Consider the following 19,747-nt stretch of genomic DNA (forward strand, 5'->3'; position numbering starts at 1 on the left):
TTATACCATTTTTGCATACTTTTGATTTAGATGTGTTTACGTTGCATAGCATCATTTAACCTAGCCCTTCCTTTTACTTGTTATCGGTTAGTAACCATAATTATCGTGTATTGCTAATTTTAGATTCCATTCGTACATATATACAAGTTGTAGTTTAAGTAGAGTCAGTTGGATGGAGACAGGAGAAGCTATTTGAACGAAACTCTGTCACTCGTCGTAAGGCTTTAAGTTAGGTTAGGGCCTAGTATGCTTCGTATGTTTTATTTGTATTAAAGTGTCTGAGTTATAAACACAGCTTCTTTTTGGTGTTTTACTCTCTGGGTTTGTGACAAATTTTAGTTTAGAAACATGCTTATCTGGGAGGCCTTTTAAACTGTCTCTTCATACCGACACGAAGCTAAATGTGAAGTTACATGTGAAAGGATACATGTGACAGGATACATGTGAAAGGATACATGTGACAGGATACATGTGAAAGGATACATGTGACAGGATACATGTGAAAGGATACATGTGACAGGATACATGTGACAGGATACATGTGAAAGGATACATGTGAAAGGATACATGTGACAGGATACATGTGACAGGATACATGTGACAGGATACATGTGAAAGGATACATGTGAAAGGATACATGTGGCAGGATACATGTGACAGGATACATGTGAAAGGATACATGTGAAAGGATACATGTGGCAGGATACATGTGACAGGATACATGTGACATGATACATGTGAAAGGATACATGTGACAGGATACATGTGAAAGGATACATGTGAAAGGATACATGTGGCAGGATACATGTGACAGGATACATGTGAAAGGATACATGTGAAAGGATACATGTGGCAGGATACATGTGACAGGATACATGTGACAGGATACATGTGACATGATACATGTGAAAGGATACATGTCACAGGATACATGTGAAAGGATACATGTGAAAGGATACATGTGAAAAGATACATGTGAAAGGATACATGTGGCAGGATACATGTGACAGGATACATGTGAAAGGATACATGTGGCAGGATACATGTGACAGGATACATGTGACAGGATACATGTGACATGATACATGTGAAAGGATAGATGTGACAGGATACATGTGAAAGGATACATGTGACAGGATACATGTGACAGGATACATGTGACAGGATACATGTGAAAGGATACATGTGGCAGGATACATGTGACAGGATACATGTGAAAGGATACATGTGGCAGGATACATGTGACAGGATACATGTGACAGGATACATGTGAAAGGATACATGTGAAAGGATACATGTGGCAGGATACATGTGACAGGATACATGTGAAAGGATACATGTGACAGGATACATGTGAAAGGATACATGTGACAGGATACATGTGAAAGGATACATGTGACAGGATACATGTGAAAGGATACATGTGAAAGGATACATGTGACAGGATACATGTGACAGGATACATGTGACAGGATACATGTGAAAGGATACATGTGACAGGATACATGTGACAGGATACATGTGATAGGATACATGTAATGATACTAGACGCTGGAGAGTCTGAGAACAAAGTAGATCAGACATCAATGTAGAAACTGTGTTCATTATGCTTCACTGTTGAACCTAAAGTGGGTAGGTAGTTTAAATAGAAGGAAACTAGATGGATAGTGACTCACTTTGGTCTTACGTTCTTCGATCATGGATGCTGGCAAAGCCCCCAGGCCAAGGGCATATCCCATTCTACAAACAAATGATAAACTTTAGCAAGCAGGTTCCCCCGTAAGTTATATCAAAGCGAACATAAAAAAGTTACGTCATCTTAAATCAATTAATCAATATTCGACATTGAAAAATTAACAGAGAGAACACGATCATTTAGTTCGCAACCAAATCCCCTTTACTTTTCAAATGACTATGCTACCTTGAAAGTTTCCCTGTTTTAAAATTTCAATTATTTGGGATGCAAGGGAAAACCTCATGACGAAATAGCATTAAAACAGCATTTTACTGGGGGTAAACATTAAAAGTGAAATTTCGAATCCTAGATAACAAACAATGTGTAACTCCTCACACTAGAATAGCCTTCCAACCTAACGTCTTAATTTTTACAACACAGGAAGACGCACAAATTCAAAGGAAAAGAAACACAAAATAACTGGAGCCTTTTCGAAATGTTTATGTTGTCAACATCCATTTGCAAAATTCTTATTTTTTAAAAATGAACTTTAAAAAAGTGAAAAAGTCTTCAAAACAAATTATCTGTATGGTGTCGTTCAGATAATTTTTTTTAAACCCCTTTCTCCTTGAAGCTCTCTATTTTAAAAATGTAAAAGTACTCGCCTGTCGAAGTGAAAGGAACTTTGAAGTTTCTCCAAAAAGCGATCAACCAATGAATTACCTAACAAAGGAGAAATGAGGTAAAGACGCAGTACTTATTCCCGTTTTGGGATACATCTACAAACATTTACGCTTCTATTTTGCATTCATCTAGCTGTTCACCCAAGACTCTAGTTCGCAAACCCCCTCCAGCCCCAACCCCCCCCCCCCCCCCCCGTCCAAGAAGAATGATTGATTAAGCATTTATGCATTGTTATGCCCGTAATGTTGCCGGTTTTGAAACCAAAATTTAACGACGGTTTCGTTCGATAAACCGATAGATGAAAGTCAACTAGATGAAAGAGATACCTCAACATCTCGAAAAGTGAATGTAAAAAATCCATACCTGGCTCTTCTGCACCCTTTCTTCCGTAGAAACACTTGCACAATTCATGGAATGCTACCACGCCCATATCCTGAATTCAATTTATTCACTTTCAATAAATTAAAACCCCGCAAGCAGAGAGAAAAGTGAGTTCAGGATAAAAATGAAGAGGAAAGGGACATATTATTTTTCATCTCAAGATGTGCGATTTTTAAACTCAAAATTATTACAAAAAGCAAACACAATTTTTGTCAGATCAAATCATACTTGGATCCATGCTACTGTATGCGCCAGGCACTCGTCAATCACCTCCTGCCAGTCCCCTAAAAATGAAGTATCTGATTAGCCCAATGTAGACAAAAACTGATTGTGCTGCAATTTTTAAGTATTGGCATCAAAAGTATACTGTTTTTTAATAGAAGCACAGGGAGTGCTGGACTCAAAAGCTCTTTTCGAATCAAAAGCATCCCAAGCAGCTAACTCGTAGTAATAGTTTATCGATGTATTTATTCAGGTCATACCCTTTAGTAGTTTGTTGCTTAACAAAATTTGAAATTGAAATTCTTCAGGTAAAGGAAAGAAAAACGAGGGAAAGTGATTATTTGAAGATGGCATGAAATAGCGGAAACACAGCATACTAGTATATTATAGTATTTTGCGGTACCAGTACTTATCCCCGACATTTATACCTGACTAACTTTTTTCTCCAATTATATTTTTTAACCGAGTAGGCTTTTTCACCGATTTAATTTCGAAAAATATCTTTCGCCACTTTTCTCTAAAGGAAATGAAGCTGTTATTTATTTCATAGAATGTTTCATAATTAAAAATTATTTCATAGTTAAAAATGTTTCATAGAATTGCTTGTTTTCAGAGCAGTATAAATGGTTGAATGAAGTCCGAAAATTGTTTCAACCCAAATCTTCCAATTGCATAGCCAATGACTAAACTTTTCCCTGACTTAATTTTCCCGGCCCTTCCTTACCACAGTATCAAACAACACTTGGGGGTTGCTGTTAGTGCAATCTAACCTTCTGATTTGGTCTCTATCAATGTAATTATGAATATTATCTTTTATCTTATTTGTTTAAATACATTCGATTTCGTAATCGTGTATATATACGCTAAGACAGTATATATCTTAAATGTTAGATCAAATTGAAATTAATTTTCAGCAACATGATACGAAAAAAGTGAAGCATGAATGGCCACGCGAATTACAACATCCCTTTCGATAGTCAAACATTTCAAGTGGGCATTTCAAATGGAGCCTGTCACATATATCATAAAAATATTTATTTCTGGTGGTTATACTTGTCATAAAAACATTGATTTGTTGATAACTAGCTAAAATAGTCTTACCTACGACAACGTTCCAGTTTATTGGTATTCGAGCCGCTGAAAACTTTTCAATCAACTTGCAAACTAGAAAAACAAAGTAACTTAATAACAAAAACTAGTATGAGAGACACTGTGCACTTTGGAATGTTTCCTCTGAAAACATATGGCAAGTTCAAATCCCATAATAAAAATTAGATACAGTTTAAACCAATTTAAATTCGAGTAATTGCATATTTAACTGCATGAAGACAGCCACAAGCGACAAGAAAACCATTTTATCATAAAACCCAAAAGCTCGTGCTTAGTAGGCAAGCAACTTGTAAACTACCAATTCTGTTCGACATCTTGAAAACTATCTCAATTTAAGAATTTCTTCTTGGGTTGTAAATAAGACTTGCTTTGTCGAAAAGGTTGAAAATGAGGAAGAAAAATTGAATACCTGCGGTTCTCATGAAGTCGCCCTCCAGGCCGCTAGAATTGACAAAATAATGAAAAAAGCAAACAAAATTTAAAGTAAATTTCCTCAAAGACGGTTAATAATAAGACGGTGAAAAAATCAAAAAGTAAAAAAGTAGAAATATAGGTAAACCTTCAAAGTTGTTTTAAGTTAAATCAGATGTTGCTTTGATTTGGTCTCACGTATGATAACAGAATATCAAAATCTACATTTCTAATCAAATAAAAAACTGAAAAACTCACTTGAAATAGTTGTTTTCCTTTAGCTGAAAAAGATTGCTTGAACAATTATTTTCTTGCAAATCGCATTTTTTCTTAAAACGTGATATGATCAATTCAAATATAAAGTTGCCTTAGATAGAAATTGGTGGGAATATGAAAAAATAATTTTTACTTACAAAAGATACGATATTCTCTATTCGATGTAAACTTTCACCATCTAACAAGCCACTGCAAAAGCAAAATAAACCAAACAATCACAACTGAAAGTGGACCAACGAGCCAAAATATGAGCATTCCTAATTAGATGAAAATAGATACCTCTTATCGGCACAAACGGAATAGATAGCCTCGCCGACTTCTGCGACTGCAAGCAAGGCACCATGTCTTGTATTCAAATCCGTTGAATTTATCAGCAAAAGGATACTTGGAAAAACTGCGGATAAATAGGCCAAACATTACAACAAGCAACAAAGTCTCAAACAACCGTTTTTTGGTAGATGCCCCAATTAATACAACAAGGATGTGGTATAACTCTATAACTCGTCAAGGTCAAATCGGAAATTTTTTGTTGCTAATGCTGACACAAAAGCTTTAGCCTCGCCCTTGCAGATTAAAATCTCTTAGTAGAAGGTCGTCAAAAAACGTTTTTTTTAAAAGAGAGTTTAAAATGAAAGCAAAAGAAATAGGGAGTTGAATGAAAAAGCTAGGAAGAGGCTTACCGTTGCACTTCATGTAATGAGGTGATACAGCTGTTAACTTCGCAAGAGACTGCGATGCTAATTGACGGACGTTCCTAAAAGTAAAAAATGTCAGTTGCCTCTGGTTGTATAACGTTTGTCGTGTTCGCATAGAGACTTAACTCTTTCAAGATGGTTTATGTAGAAGCAGATAACGGAGAGAGAAGTCAGCCTCACCTGTCCCAATGACAAACTTTGTAATCAACCAAATGGTCAATGATTGCTTGTGTATACTCTGGAAATTTGGCGACGAAAACACTAGGAGGAAAGACACCATAACAAACAAAGGGTAATAAAATATCAATGCAACAACTTTGGTATGAAACAAATGGTCACAATAATTCGTCATCTTATATTATGTTTACATTTTTAAAGATAAAAATCAATGTTTACCGGTCGGTCTTATAGAGCTCGATGCCGTGTAGGCAAAGCTGTACCGTTGCCTTATGACTGCATTAAGCGTGGAACGTTGCAACATTCAGCGTTGCCACCTAAAACATTCCAGTTCTTTATATACAAAATCAATGTTTTTACTACAAACATTTTGCTTGGTTACCTGAGATTGATGTAACAGTTTGTGATATTTCCAACGGAAAAGTAATCAACAGTTGTGAGAATATCTATGCCATGAGGAAAAGTGCCCTTCAAAAAAACACGTATATTATAAAAATATATCGCAACTTTGGTAATACTTTGAAAATAAATTGCAAATTAAGTAATACTGTAAGAATATATCGTAAAGTCGGGGATTTATTGTGCATTAAATATATTTATCAATATTTACACAAGAATATTTACATCCTTTCAGCTTTAAAAAAAGTAACAAATTCATAACTTTTAGCAATATGTGTCTAGGGAAAACAAAATCGCTGCTCTACCAAAGAGACGTGTTTGGAATCTGTACGTTTGAAGGTTCACAATATACTCTCTTATAAACCCTGTTTCAAAACGAGCGATTGATTCTTTCTTTCGAATGCTGTCAGGGATATTGTTCCAGTTTTTGGCAGCAGAGAAGAAGCATATTTTTGGCAGCATATTCTAACTCTTTTGCAAATCTCTAAAATTTTCTATTCTATACTTTGCACTCTGGGATCTCTCAGCGAACTTATGACGAATTAGGTTATTTTGTCCTTTCAGATACACCGTTAATTAATCGTGTACAATTTTTTCTAAAATGGCTTTGAAAAAAGCAAACGTTTGAGTAAACTAAAGCTTTTCTAAAATCCTCGACACAGCTGAAAGCACCGAAATTGACCGGTTATTGTTGACGTCCGTTTTAATGCCCGCCATAACAACTGGTGTTACTCCGGCCAATTTCCAGGTCTAGGGAAAAAACCCTTTTCTTAAGATGCATTGTATACCAGTGTTAATGGTTTAGACACAAGTGTACCGCATCTTTTAATATTTTGACGGGGATCCTATCATATGTTCTACATACGCGTACTGGTTGTAGTTTGAATTCGATACAACTGTTTTTGTTTCCTGTTTTTCAATTTTCTCAGCTATTATTTCTGATTTTAGTTCTGTACTATCAAAGATTGTCTTCTGAGTGACTGTGTGATTTGAGCTCTTACGCAAAACATTATTAATTATATTCCACATTGCCAAGGGATTGTTTTGGGTGTCGTAAATTAGGCTAGTTCGGCAGTTTCTTATAAACTGAACAATAGGAAGCATCATTCACAGATCTCATTTATACCAAGCGACACTCATTCATCAGGTTTTTCAATTCTGATGTAATGCAAGGAGCAGGATTCGTTGCTACCTTTCTACGTTTTAGTGGCGCATGCACCTCTAAAAGAGACGAAATGACAGCTATTATCTACTCGCTTTTTTACGTGCATTTATGATTATAATTGTTTACAATACAAACACCAACAAACCTGTCGGCCAACGTGCTCCTGAAAAGCTGCCTACGGAAAAAACAAAACAATAATCGCACAAATGTACATAATTGTTTCAAAATTCGAAAGATTTGAGCAGAAATTCAGTAAACAAACATTCTGAATTCCCATTGATTTTCTAGATGTGTTTTCATGTATGCTTCTTCGCAAGCTTGCTTTAAGGGAAGATTCATGGATTTATCCAATTCCTGATGTTTTCCAATTCCTGGTGTTTTCCAATTCCTGGTGTCTTCCAATCCTGGTCTTTTCCAATCCTGATGATGCAGTCTGGTTTATTTACCAAGTGCAGTCACGTGGATGTAGGATATACTTACCGAAGCAGCACGACGACAGTTTGGTTCTCTGTCAAACAAGGACACGATGACCAGGGCACTGCAAACCATAAAGGAAAGCTATGTCATGATTTAAATTCAATTTACAATATCATGTCAAATTACCAAATTTTCTAAAACAAAAATGTGCGATATTACAGTAAAACATGTATAGCCATTAGGCCGACAATTGAATTACAAACAAAGCCCGTTGGACTTTTACCTGGCTATTTTTGTAACGTGAGAAGTTAGTTCCTTGGGCTCGTATGCCCTTGCAAATGCCCAACATGCATAGCAAGCAGCATCACGCACATTTGCGCCTGTAAACAGTATTTTTGACGATGAATAACTTGCTTGAAGGCAGCAGTGCAATAGAAGATACAATGCGCTTGTATTCAAAATCAATCTATCCGGCAGAACGAGAATTTCATGCTTACCTGAACTATAACTGACATGCCTCTCGTCGAACACAAGGGCCTTTAAAATCAATGGAACCACTGCAAGATACAATTTTCCATAAACGATAATTTGCTGACTATAAGACAAAATTTGGCATTGATAATGCTCTTGCTCAATCAATCCTGCCACAGTTCATTTTAATAAGAAACAAGTAAGCTGCATGTGCAACGTAGTAAGACTTCTTATCGGTGTACTGGCATAGATGTGAGAAGTGACAGCTACTTTGCAATTAAAGAAAAAACTCTCCCGTCAGATGAAAAGCTTCTCCAAATTACATTATACAGTAAATTTGGCTCTCCCCAAACTCACTTAATTTTCCTACGTTTCCATAGTTACAGTGAAAATGTACCTTCAGGTAATCGCTCAGGCAAAAGCAAGCCTCTTTTTCCAAGTTCTGCTAACGCAAGACACCCTATGAAAAACAATATGTATTAGAAACTGTGAGACATTCTACGAGAAGCAGTAAGCTGTAATGATGTCAGAGGTTTTAACATGCAAAAATTAGATTGATTGGGCAGGCATTTCAAATAATCATCAATGACTTACCCCCGTGCCAGCCTGTATCCGGCTCCATTGGACTGCAAAGAGAATTAGAGGCATAATCAAGTTAAATGTTTTACTTTCTTATTTTTCTCACTTTTAATAATACACCAACTATGAGAGCCTGGTGACTGACGTTCATAATGGAGTTTATAAGAAAGAACTGATGTCCATAATAGTTTTGTGGTGTCAGATCTATCAATAAAAGAGGCGGATACTGACTTACTTGAAAAACTCCAGAACACTCCCGATAACATCGTCAGCTAAATCTTTTGGCAATCGGCCACATATTCTTCCGATCCTGCAATCAACAAAGCTTGTGGTAAAGTATCATTACTAACTGTAGAATGCACGAATTGTTGAAAGTAAGGATATTGATTTAAGTGAAGAGTGATGAGTACTGACCCTTTTGCCGCAGACCATCGAACTACTGTGTCTTTATCTTTCAGTGCAAAAAGCATGTGCTCTGGAAAATCAAATGTCATTGGTTGATAGCTATACGAAAAGTCAATGCGTCAATGTGAGTAAGGGACTAACAGGAAATACACTAAAGCGCAATGTTGAATGAACAACGCATTTGATCAAAAGCTCGCTTACGGAGGATTTGCTCAATATCTTCTGGTACCTCGTAGTTCTCCTGCAAAAGATAAGCAATAGATAAAACAGCAATTGAACAATTAATAGTCAATGCATACCCTGGCTTACCTCACCTACAAACAGTAATGAAAACCAAACAAGCTGCTTAACAATTGATGCAAACAAACCTCTTCGCAGCCTCCATCGTCATCAACACCCTGTCCTTTTCCTGAAAGCTTTAAAAAAAGTATTGAATCACTATTGCTTCAATGATTTTCAATGTAACAAAATAATAAGAAACCGATTTTAAAAATAATACCCGTTTATTTTAATTTTTACAATAAACAAGACACTGTGGGACATCTTTCAATAAATAAACTATTTAGAATTATCACTTTTCTAATTAATTGCATTCTTGAGTTCATGTTGTAACGAAATGGCAATCCTAATTTGCTACATATTTTGACATCTATATACTCAAAGAGATTTTTAAAAAAAAACACTCACACATTGAGCATTGTTGTAGGGGTTTTGAAGATTATGAAGCAGAGATCTATTTCCTCTTTGATATCTGAAATAACAAGATCAATAATTTTCAATTGTGATATTTTCCAGCATGTTTCAAATGGCTTCAAATGACGTCACTATGGCAGACATTCTTTTGAAGGCTGAAAGAAATTAAGGTTTATATACCTCCACGGCGCTAGTCTTGGTTTCAAAAGGCAAAGGCCAAGTCGCTGTAAAAAAATGTATTATTACTAATAAATGAATAAATAATTATTACTTGTCAAAGTGATTTGAGTCCAAAAATAGTGACGTTGCAGCCTTATAAGCACATTGTTCCATGTGCATTGTACTTGATTGAAAAACGCAGTCATTAGGTAAATGTCATTAGGTAAATGTCATTAGGTAAATGTCATTAGGTAAATGTCATTAGGTAAATGTCATTAGGTAAATGTCATTAGGTAAATGTCATTAGGTAAATGTCATTAGGTAAATGTCATTAGGTAAATGTCATTAGGTAAATGTCATTAGGTAAATGTCATTGGGTAAATGTCATTAGGTAAATGTCATTAGGTAAATGTCATTAGGTAAATGTCATTAGGTAAATGTCATTAGGTAAATGTCATTAGGTAAATGTCATTAGGTAAATGTCATTAGGTAAATGTCATTAGGTAAATGTCATTGGGTAAATGTCATTAGGTAAATGTCATTAGGTAAATGTCATTAGGTAAATGTCATTGGGTAAATGTCATTAGGTAAATGTCATTAGGTAAATGTCATTAGGTAAATGTCATTAGGTAAATGTCATTAGGTAAATGTCATTAGGTAAATGTCATTGGGTAAATGTCATTAGGTAAATGTCATTAGGTAAATGTCATTAGGTAAATGTCATTAGGTAAATGTCATTAGGTAAATGTCATTAGGTAAATGTCATTAGGTAAATGTCATTGGGTAAATGTCATTAGGTAAATGTCATTAGGTAAATGTCATTAGGTAAATGTCATTAGGTAAATGTCATTAGGTAAATGTCATTAGGTAAATGTCATTAGGTAAATGTCATTAGGTAAATGTCATTAGGTAAATGTCATTAGGTAAATGTCATTAGGTAAATGTCATTAGGTAAATGTCATTAGGTAAATGTCATTAGGTAAATGTCATTAGGTAAATGTCATTAGGTAAATGTCATTAGGTAAATGTCATTAGGTAAATGTCATTAGGTAAATGTCATTAGGTAAATGTCATTAGGTAAATGTCATTGGGTAAATGTCATTGGGTAAATGTCATTAGGTAAATGTCATTAGGTAAATGTCATTGGGTAAATGTCATTGGGTAAATGTCATTAGGTAAATGTCATTAGGTAAATGTCATTAGGTAAATGTCATTAGGTAAATGTCATTGGGTAAATGTCATTAGGTAAATGTCATTAGGTAAATGTCATTAGGTAAATGTCATTAGGTAAATGTCATTAGGTAAATGTCATTAGGTAAATGTCATTGGGTAAATGTCATTAGGTAAATGTCATTAGGTAAATGTCATTAGGTAAATGTCATTAGGTAAATGTCATTAGGTAAATGTCATTAGGTAAATGTCATTAGGTAAATGTCATTAGGTAAATGTCATTAGGTAAATGTCATTAGGTAAATGTCATTAGGTAAATGTCATTGGGTAAATGTCATTAGGTAAATGTCATTAGGTAAATGTCATTAGGTAAATGTCATTAGGTAAATGTCATTAGGTAAATGTCATTAGGTAAATGTCATTGGGTAAATGTCATTAGGTAAATGTCATTAGGTAAATGTCATTAGGTAAATGTCATTAGGTAAATGTCATTAGGTAAATGTCATTGGGTAAATGTCATTAGGTAAATGTCATTGGGTAAATGTCATTAGGTAAATGTCATTGGGTAAATGTCATTAGGTAAATGTCATTAGGTAAATGTCATTAGGTAAATGTCATTAGGTAAATGTCATTAGGTAAATGTCATTGGGTAAATGTCATTAGGTAAATGTCATTGGGTAAATGTCATTAGGTAAATGTCATTAGGTAAATGTCATTAGGTAAATGTCATTAGGTAAATGTCATTGGGTAAATGTCATTAGGTAAATGTCATTGGGTAAATGTCATTAGGTAAATGTCATTAGGTAAATGTCATTAGGTAAATGTCATTAGGTAAATGTCATTAGGTAAATGTCATTAGGTAAATGTCATTGGGTAAATGTCATTAGGTAAATGTCATTAGGTAAATGTCATTAGGTAAATGTCATTAGGTAAATGTCATTAGGTAAATGTCATTGGGTAAATGTCATTAGGTAAATGTCATTAGGTAAATGTCATTAGGTAAATGTCATTAGGTAAATGTCATTAGGTAAATGTCATTGGGTAAATTTCATTAGGTAAATGTCATTAGGTAATTAGGTGAATGATAGTCTATCATCTACAGGCCCCACTTAATAACTTGGTGTTGATCAAACACACCAAGAAACAAAGTTATAATAGCATACCTGGACAACTTTGGTGGTAAGCTTTTTCAAAAGAATGTCGAATGTGTAAGCAAATTCTTTTTCTTCTATTTTCCTAAATATGTCAACAGCTGCAAGAGAAAATACAAAGAAGTCAAATCAATGCTATTGGCAACAATAACTACAACTTCACTTCCTCCCTTCCACAAACAATATCATTTTGCTAAATAAAGGCAACATGAATTTATTCTGTTTTAAATAATGCAGTAGCAATTCTTACCATGAACCAACAAGTCCTCTCTACTCCCGTGTTTAAAAATATAACACTGTAAAAAAAGCATAGAGTTTAAAACAGGATGAAATGAAATTGAACAGTCAAGATGCTTTGGTATTGGTAATAATCTTTACTCTTTTGTAATATATTAAACGGCGACAAAGAAAACTAGAGTCTAGAAGGATTTGTGGGTGGAATCCATCGGTAATTTTATTTTCCTTTCCATGGATATCATGGTGTAGAAGTGCGAGCACAGATGAACTGAGCGGAATACCTTTTGCCGAGCAAAAGCCTTTCTCAGTATCATGGTTTAAAAGCAACTAAGCTCCGTGGTGAAAAAACTTTCTTAAAGATTTTAGTTAACATTGAAATAAAATGTGAAATGTGAGCGGTTGGAACGTTCAGGGCAGGACTCAAATCCGCGACCTGGTACCTCTGTACGCAATCCAAGTCCTGCCCTGGTCGTGCCACTCGTAGCTCACATTTTCTCTCGGTACATTTTCCAAAATCTTGTTCTCCTTTAAAGTGCCACTGAATTGAAAAAATCAAAAAATTTTTTATTGATGTTCTAAGTCAAGTCAGTGCTCCTGAATCCGATGGTGAAGTTCATTTTTCGGAATTGTGAAGTGTTTTGAAGCTACAACGCTTCAAAGTTGCGATTTTCAAGACTTTTTGTGCGAAAATTTGTGCGCGGTCTGTGAGGAATTTCAGGAATGTGTGACGCATTAACGTTTATGAGTCGCGGAAGTGATGCGGACTTCAGTACTGAAAGCTGTATTTCGAGTGCGATAAAAAACCAAAAAACGTGAAGTGGGTGAAAATAGTGCGATACTTGTGCTCTAAATATCACTAGCTATCTAACTACAAGACATGTGCAAGGTATTTTCTTGCGAAAATTTCGAGCCGATACGAAATAAGCGAACTTTTTGCGTGCAGTTTTTACCAAGACTTCATCCCGATCATTTACCTTTTGTGAATAAATGAGCGTGTCGAATAAGAATGCTCTTACAAACAGCTTTACAAATTATGAATAGAAGTGAGCAAATTGATCAAGGGAAAAAGTTGCTCTATTAAAGAACCAAACAAATTGCACATTTTTCGGCGCTTTTCCCACTTTCCAACTTGCGTTGCCACTGTCAAAGCATCAGTTATCGCCAGGGCCGTCAAGATGGGATAAATTGCCCCGTGGTCAGGGGGCCTCAAAAAGTAGAAGTTCATTTTAAATGGAATTGATTAAAAGTAACAAAATTATGCCTTTAAAAGTAAAACTTTTTTAAACGTTTGCATGAAAAAGAATCAATTTAGGCTTATCTAGAATTCGTGGTTGCAAATATCGCCTATCCGTTTTGGCTTCCAGAATGTCTTGGCGTCCCTGGTTATAGCAGTAACATCATTGTTAGCATCATTGTCATGGTATCGTGATCCAAATGAAAATTATGAAAAAAACTTGCTTTATCCGGAACCTTGTTCTCCAGCCTATAAGTAGCACGGTGGGATTTTTCAGGGTCAATTCATATCCTATCTTTTTCAGCGTATCAAACTGCTTATCTCTACAAAGTTCCATGCCGATATCGCGATCTAAAAGTTAAATTATGACAATGACTGCTTAGAGGTCTAGGACCTGGTACCCCAGTCTATAAATAGCATAAGGGGTATTTTTCAGCCTCTATTCAGACCCTATCTTTTTCTGCGTATCAAACTGCCTATTACTGCCAAGTTCCTTGCTGGTATCACGATCTAATGGCTAAATTCTGTCAATTACTGCTTAGAGGTCTAGGACCTGGTACCCCAGTCTATAAATAGCACAAAGGATATTTTTCAGCGTCTATTCAGACCCTATCTTTTTCGGTGTATCAAACTGCCTATTACTACCAAGTTCCATGCTGGTATCGCGATCTAATGGCTAAATTATGTCAATTACTGCTTAGAGGTTTGGAACCTAGTACCCCACTCTATAAATAGCACAAGGGGGATTTTTCAGGGTCAATTCATATCCTATCTTTTTCAGCGTATCAAACTGCCTATTACTACCACGTTCCATGCTGGTTTCGCGATCTAATGGCTAAATTATGTCAATTATTTCTTAGAGGTTTGGAACCTAGTACCCCACTCTATAAATAGCACAAGGGGGTTTTTCAGGGTCAATTCATATCCTATCTTTTTCAGCGTATCAAACTGCCTATTATTACCAAGTTCCATGCTGGTATCGCGATCTAATGGCTAAATTATGTTAATTACTGCTTAGAGGTTTGGAACCTAGTACCCCAGTCTATAAATAGCACAAGGGTATATTTGTCAGCGTCTATTCACACCCTATCTTTTTCGGCGTATTAAACTGCCTATCTCTATCAAGTTTCATGCTTGTGTCATGTTTTACACAATTTGTATCTTTTTATCTTCTTACAGCCCTCACTATGGCTGAAATGACTATATAAATCTGAATGCGTCACTCGCCCCAGCCTCTTTTCGCACGACCTACTCGCAGAAGAACCCCAGAAACCCCTATTTATGGGCCCCAAATTAAAAAACTAAACTTTTTTCCGAAATCAGCGATGATAGGTCTACCAGAATCAACAATAAAAAAAATTTCATTTTTTTCAGTTCAGTGGCACTTTAAGATTTAAAAGTATTTTAGTGACAAAATTTGATAAGTGCTTATACCAAAATAACTCAAAATGAACCTGATACGAGTACAGATAACTAAGAAAATTCAAAGATAACGAAATTTTAAATGCAACTGATGAGGCGGGCTGGTGACTTTGTGTTTATTTTACTTTTGCTAAAGGTGCTGGCAATATGTGACATCGTTCAAGTTGCAAGTTAAATGCCCTCCACTGAGAAAATCTTCAGCTGTAGAATTTTGTATACGTAAACTGTCAAGTTTTGAGTAAAATAAGGTTATTTGCTGCTCATGGCCTAGCCGTATTCTTTTCTTTCTGTAAATTGCTACAATTGTCAGAACGTACTTGTCATAATATATATATAACGAATTTTAGCAAATGACAGTCAACGCTGTTATTGATATTAGGATCTCCATACTTGACATTTTTTTCGCATTGCCTTTATACAAAGCAAAAAATGCGCAGTCAGTCTAATACTACTAGCTTGACTCTACAATTTATCCAATCGTATAAATGTGATTTCACCATGCAATTTTACATAAAAAGTGGAGGATCGCCAGAAACAGCTTAAATCCTGATACAGCTTTACATTAAAGTCTAAAAACCTTTCAAAAACAATAACTTGATGATTGATCGTCCATTCATTTCAGTGTCGCCAAGTCAACAAAAGTTTCAAGGGAAGGAAATACTTACAAGGACTGATAAACTGCCATAGACTGAATTTAAGCCTTCCATTGACGCAGCTAAAAAAGAGTCCATGTTTATGATGACGTACTATTCAAGGCCAAAAAAAGCCTAATGATAAAATCTAACAGTCTGATAAAAATAATGATTCTTAGCTATCATTTCATCTAAAGGGATTCATTCTAGATTTTCCGTTCGTCCGAAATATGCGTTCTCCCTCCAAATTTGGTTATGAAGGGAAATACTACCCGCCGTTTTAATGAAACATGTTTACGAAAATACAGCTTCTTTCGCAATTAACAGCCCGGAATTTCGGAAGGTTCGGCCAGACAGAGTCCAGAAAGGTGTCATCTTTCCTCCAGTCGATTGAGCCAAAACTTCTAAAGTCATCATTGAAAAGCAATAACAAGAAGCTTGGCGTGAGAAGAATTATCAAAACTTTTCCTAATGAGACAATTTCTAGTATGTTTCCGAATAACTTCTTCTCTTCTCCTATTCAAAAATCTCCATTGCAATGAAAACAGATTTGAGTATGTAAAACTTTCCTGAAATAGCATTAAACTTTGTAATTTTCAAATGGTGCATCTCGGTCACAAACATGAGAGTCAACATGCAGTTTTTGCTTCAGGATTAACTACATTGCTTAGAATTGCCAATGATAATCAGATCTGATCTGGTAAGGCTGCTGAAATAGTTTTGTGCCACATGTTAAATCTTAGAGAATGAGCTGAAGGCCAGCTTGAAGTGTTAGATAGACGAATTGTGCTAGCTAGTAACCCAGCAAATTGGAATCCTTCAGTTTTTCAAATGGACAAAATCTTTTTGGCAGGTATAACTCTTTATACTTTTTAGAACTTACTTACACATATTCCTCTCCAAATTGAGTTTTAAAATCTTATTAGATGTTGCCAAAAGATACAAAGCTATTTCAACCATCAGCCCTCTCCATTAAATGATTTGTTTTTTTTAAAAAAACCTTCTGTTTGTTTTCTACAAATTTCTGAAGAAACAACTTCATGGTATAACTTTGAAGCATTTCAAAGCTTTAAAGTAGGCATACTCTTACTATAAATACTCACTGTAATTGGCCCTCATTATGACATCAATGCACCAATGTAGAAATTCTGAAAGGTGCAACTTTCTAACATCAGGGCGTGAAAGAAATCTGAAAAGATATAAATCAAAATGATTTCGCTCAAAAATGCGGAAGCAAAAGTGCAGGCTTAAACCTTAAGCCAAAATAAAATAAGGATCGTTTTGTATCTTGCTGAAACTAATTTTTATAAAAGCACTTTCCCCTGATTCAAAGCTTCTGATAAACCAGATCAACTTGGCCAGGTCGAAAACGCGGAAAACGCGGAACACGCGGAACACGCGGAACACGCAGAAAAGTGAAATTTTGCTTTAAGCTTCTAGAATGCAATTACATAAACAAAGCAAACAGAGCTCTTTCAAGAATTGAAATGTAAGAACTTATTTTCAAAGAACTTATTAACCTTTTAAAATCAATCATATTTGCTAATTTGATGACCTAGAGGTATATAATGATTTATTGAGCCTTTGATAAGTCGATTGATTAATATGATTGATTATAAAAGGTTTTCACGTTTTCCGCGTTTTCGAATTTCACCTTCGTCCAAAATCGAAAACGTGGAAATCGGTCCCAGCAGATTTCACATGGAACTTTCCTACACAATCTTGTCTGTGCTTGATAAGAAAACAAATCGAGGACATTTCATCATTACCTTACTGGTCTAACCAATGAAAATGGTTGAAGATTTGTGCCAACGTAAGAGATGTTTAAGACAAACTGCGTTGTATTCATAACACAGTTTGAATGGCAATATTTGTGATAAACTTTATCAAAGGTTTAATAAATCATTATATACCTCTCTTGTCATCAAATTAGCAAATATGATTTGTTAATAAAGGTCTCCGTGTTTTCCACGTTTTCGGTTTTCACCTTCGTCCAAATCGAAAACATGGAAAATGTGGAATTCTCATTCCTTTGAAAATAAGTTCTTACATTTTAATTCTTGAAAGTGCTCTGTTGCTTTGTTTATGTAATTGCATTCTACAAGCTTAAAGCAAAATTTCAAATATTCGGCGTGTTCTGCATGTTCCGCGTGTTCAGCGTTTTCCGCGTTTTCGACCTGGCTGATCGACTTTTATACACTGAGAACATTGCTGTCTTCTTACAGCTATAATGTCGATATTCCTCCTTCCAATAAGGTATCTTTCATGATCTGCCATTGAATGCTAATTGTATTTAACCAAAACTATGAAAAAAGCATCTTACTTGGCAAGAAGGTAAGCTGCAGCATCTCTTGATTTATCAGCAACAGAAATGAATTTCTAAAATACAGGATTCATACCTTCAAGTATTGACTATTGACATAAATAAAATGAAAAATAAATGGTTTTAAAAAGTAAAAAGAGAAATTGTTTTACTTCTATAAGACAAAATTGTAAATATACCGGTAAAACTTGGTATAAAAATACCTTGACATTGCTAAGGATGGAATCTATTATGCCGTTTCCATTTTCATTTGATGATCCATCAAATCTGACCAGGTCAAAAGGAATCATACAAATGATTGACAGCCATAGCAACAAACAATACCGTGTCTGCCATGTCTAGAAAAATGCAAATAATTTGAGCATGAACTGTAGTCAGAGAGAAATAATTCAAAAAAAGGTCTTGAAGGAAAAATTGTTCAAAATCTGAACTGGAATTATTGGAAAAATTATTGGAAAAAACATGTTGAGTAAGAACCATAATCTTTGTACCCATAATAATTTGAATAATTTCACACTTCATAAAGATTTTAATTAATTGATAAACTTAGATATGTGACACCTTCACATCTAATGCTTCTAGCTTACCTGAAATTATGAAGAACAAGTGAGGAAATTAGTTCTCAGGTTCCCATACCTGGCAAATCATAATATTAATGCTCAGAAAACTGCCTTGCCCATTGCATACACCACTGGTACAAGCAGCCTGCTACAGTGACTTTTCTTCATTTACACATCTTATTCTTATATTCCCCTATACCATCAGCAGATTTTGCAATTTGAAAATTTTAGCTAAAGAGTATACTACAAATTTTAATCACAATGCAAAATTACGATGGCAATACAAGCAGGCACTAACCTTAAAATCATGAATGTTCTGCTGAGATAGAGAATGCAGGACAGGTTCCATATCAGCCACCTCATGTGTGAAAAATCTTAAAACATACTTTGCTCCTCTTGTCTAGATTCCAAAGAAAATAAATCATACCCTTCAAATTAAAATGTAAAACAAAAAGTTAATTAACACAAGGCAATTTTTTCTGCATAAGTAACAGTCTACACTTAATAAACATTCTGCAAACCAATCAGTGACTTTTTTAAAATAAATAAATACCTTGCAAATCAAATAGAGGTATCTAAAGGTTTGGTGAAAGGCTTCTTCTGGGGTTTCTTTGTCTTTTACAGTGTCCAGGCAACTGCAAATTATTTCTTCTGTAAAATGTAGAGAAAACATCTGTACATTTGGTAGCAAATTAAATGAAATAGAGTAGCAAATTCATAATAAAAAGGAAACTTGCAGGCATTTTTGACAAAAAATCACATTTTAATGCAATCGCCTAAGCAGTTGGCAAAACATTTGAAAAAGTGTTTTTGGCTCAGAATCCCCTTATCAACATAACAAAAGCATTACATGAAAAGAAGGAAAAATATGGCATGAATTTAGTCTTACCTAAGTATGGATCTAGCAAATGAGGCTGCTCTTGATATTCATCTAGAATAACTGCAATAATAGAACAGATCTATATATGATACCTTATACAATACAAACTTACAAACTTCACAAGTGAAATGATGAGAACTGAACACTTTTAGATTAAAAGTAGGCAGAATATTCGTAAAATTGTACACAGTTTTTATGTATGAATACATGTATATAAGT

At 35.0% G+C, this 19,747-nt stretch overlaps 1 protein-coding gene across 1 annotated transcript in view; it reads right to left on the minus strand.

Annotated features, from left to right (window-relative positions):
- Positions 1-19,747, minus strand: part of LOC135681693 (tubulin-specific chaperone D) — a 30,183-nt gene that overhangs the window by 7,770 nt on the left and 2,666 nt on the right. Inside the window, exons 2-34 of the mRNA XM_089111696.1 lie at positions 19,538-19,588; positions 19,202-19,299; positions 18,947-19,048; positions 18,292-18,426; positions 18,089-18,144; positions 16,869-16,954; positions 15,799-15,848; positions 12,491-12,536; positions 12,253-12,341; positions 9,941-9,984; positions 9,755-9,818; positions 9,436-9,483; positions 9,269-9,308; positions 9,077-9,137; positions 8,898-8,972; positions 8,678-8,709; positions 8,481-8,543; positions 8,110-8,169; positions 7,896-7,992; positions 7,676-7,733; positions 7,341-7,370; positions 6,014-6,099; positions 5,635-5,715; positions 5,440-5,513; positions 5,039-5,153; positions 4,897-4,948; positions 4,742-4,764; positions 4,482-4,513; positions 4,064-4,126; positions 2,969-3,024; positions 2,723-2,792; positions 2,341-2,398; positions 1,677-1,740 (exon numbers count right to left, since the gene is read on the minus strand). Coding sequence (XP_088967822.1) covers positions 1,677-1,740; positions 2,341-2,398; positions 2,723-2,792; positions 2,969-3,024; positions 4,064-4,126; positions 4,482-4,513; positions 4,742-4,764; positions 4,897-4,948; positions 5,039-5,153; positions 5,440-5,513; positions 5,635-5,715; positions 6,014-6,099; positions 7,341-7,370; positions 7,676-7,733; positions 7,896-7,992; positions 8,110-8,169; positions 8,481-8,543; positions 8,678-8,709; positions 8,898-8,972; positions 9,077-9,137; positions 9,269-9,308; positions 9,436-9,483; positions 9,755-9,818; positions 9,941-9,984; positions 12,253-12,341; positions 12,491-12,536; positions 15,799-15,848; positions 16,869-16,954; positions 18,089-18,144; positions 18,292-18,426; positions 18,947-19,048; positions 19,202-19,299; positions 19,538-19,588 — 2,159 coding nt within the window. The remainder of the gene's footprint in view (positions 1-1,676; positions 1,741-2,340; positions 2,399-2,722; positions 2,793-2,968; positions 3,025-4,063; positions 4,127-4,481; positions 4,514-4,741; positions 4,765-4,896; positions 4,949-5,038; positions 5,154-5,439; positions 5,514-5,634; positions 5,716-6,013; positions 6,100-7,340; positions 7,371-7,675; positions 7,734-7,895; positions 7,993-8,109; positions 8,170-8,480; positions 8,544-8,677; positions 8,710-8,897; positions 8,973-9,076; positions 9,138-9,268; positions 9,309-9,435; positions 9,484-9,754; positions 9,819-9,940; positions 9,985-12,252; positions 12,342-12,490; positions 12,537-15,798; positions 15,849-16,868; positions 16,955-18,088; positions 18,145-18,291; positions 18,427-18,946; positions 19,049-19,201; positions 19,300-19,537; positions 19,589-19,747) is intronic.

Source organism: Rhopilema esculentum, chromosome 12, assembly GCF_057945365.1.
Source record: "Rhopilema esculentum isolate cy_ngs chromosome 12, ASM5794536v1, whole genome shotgun sequence".
NCBI lineage: Eukaryota > Metazoa > Cnidaria > Scyphozoa > Rhizostomeae > Rhizostomatidae > Rhopilema > Rhopilema esculentum.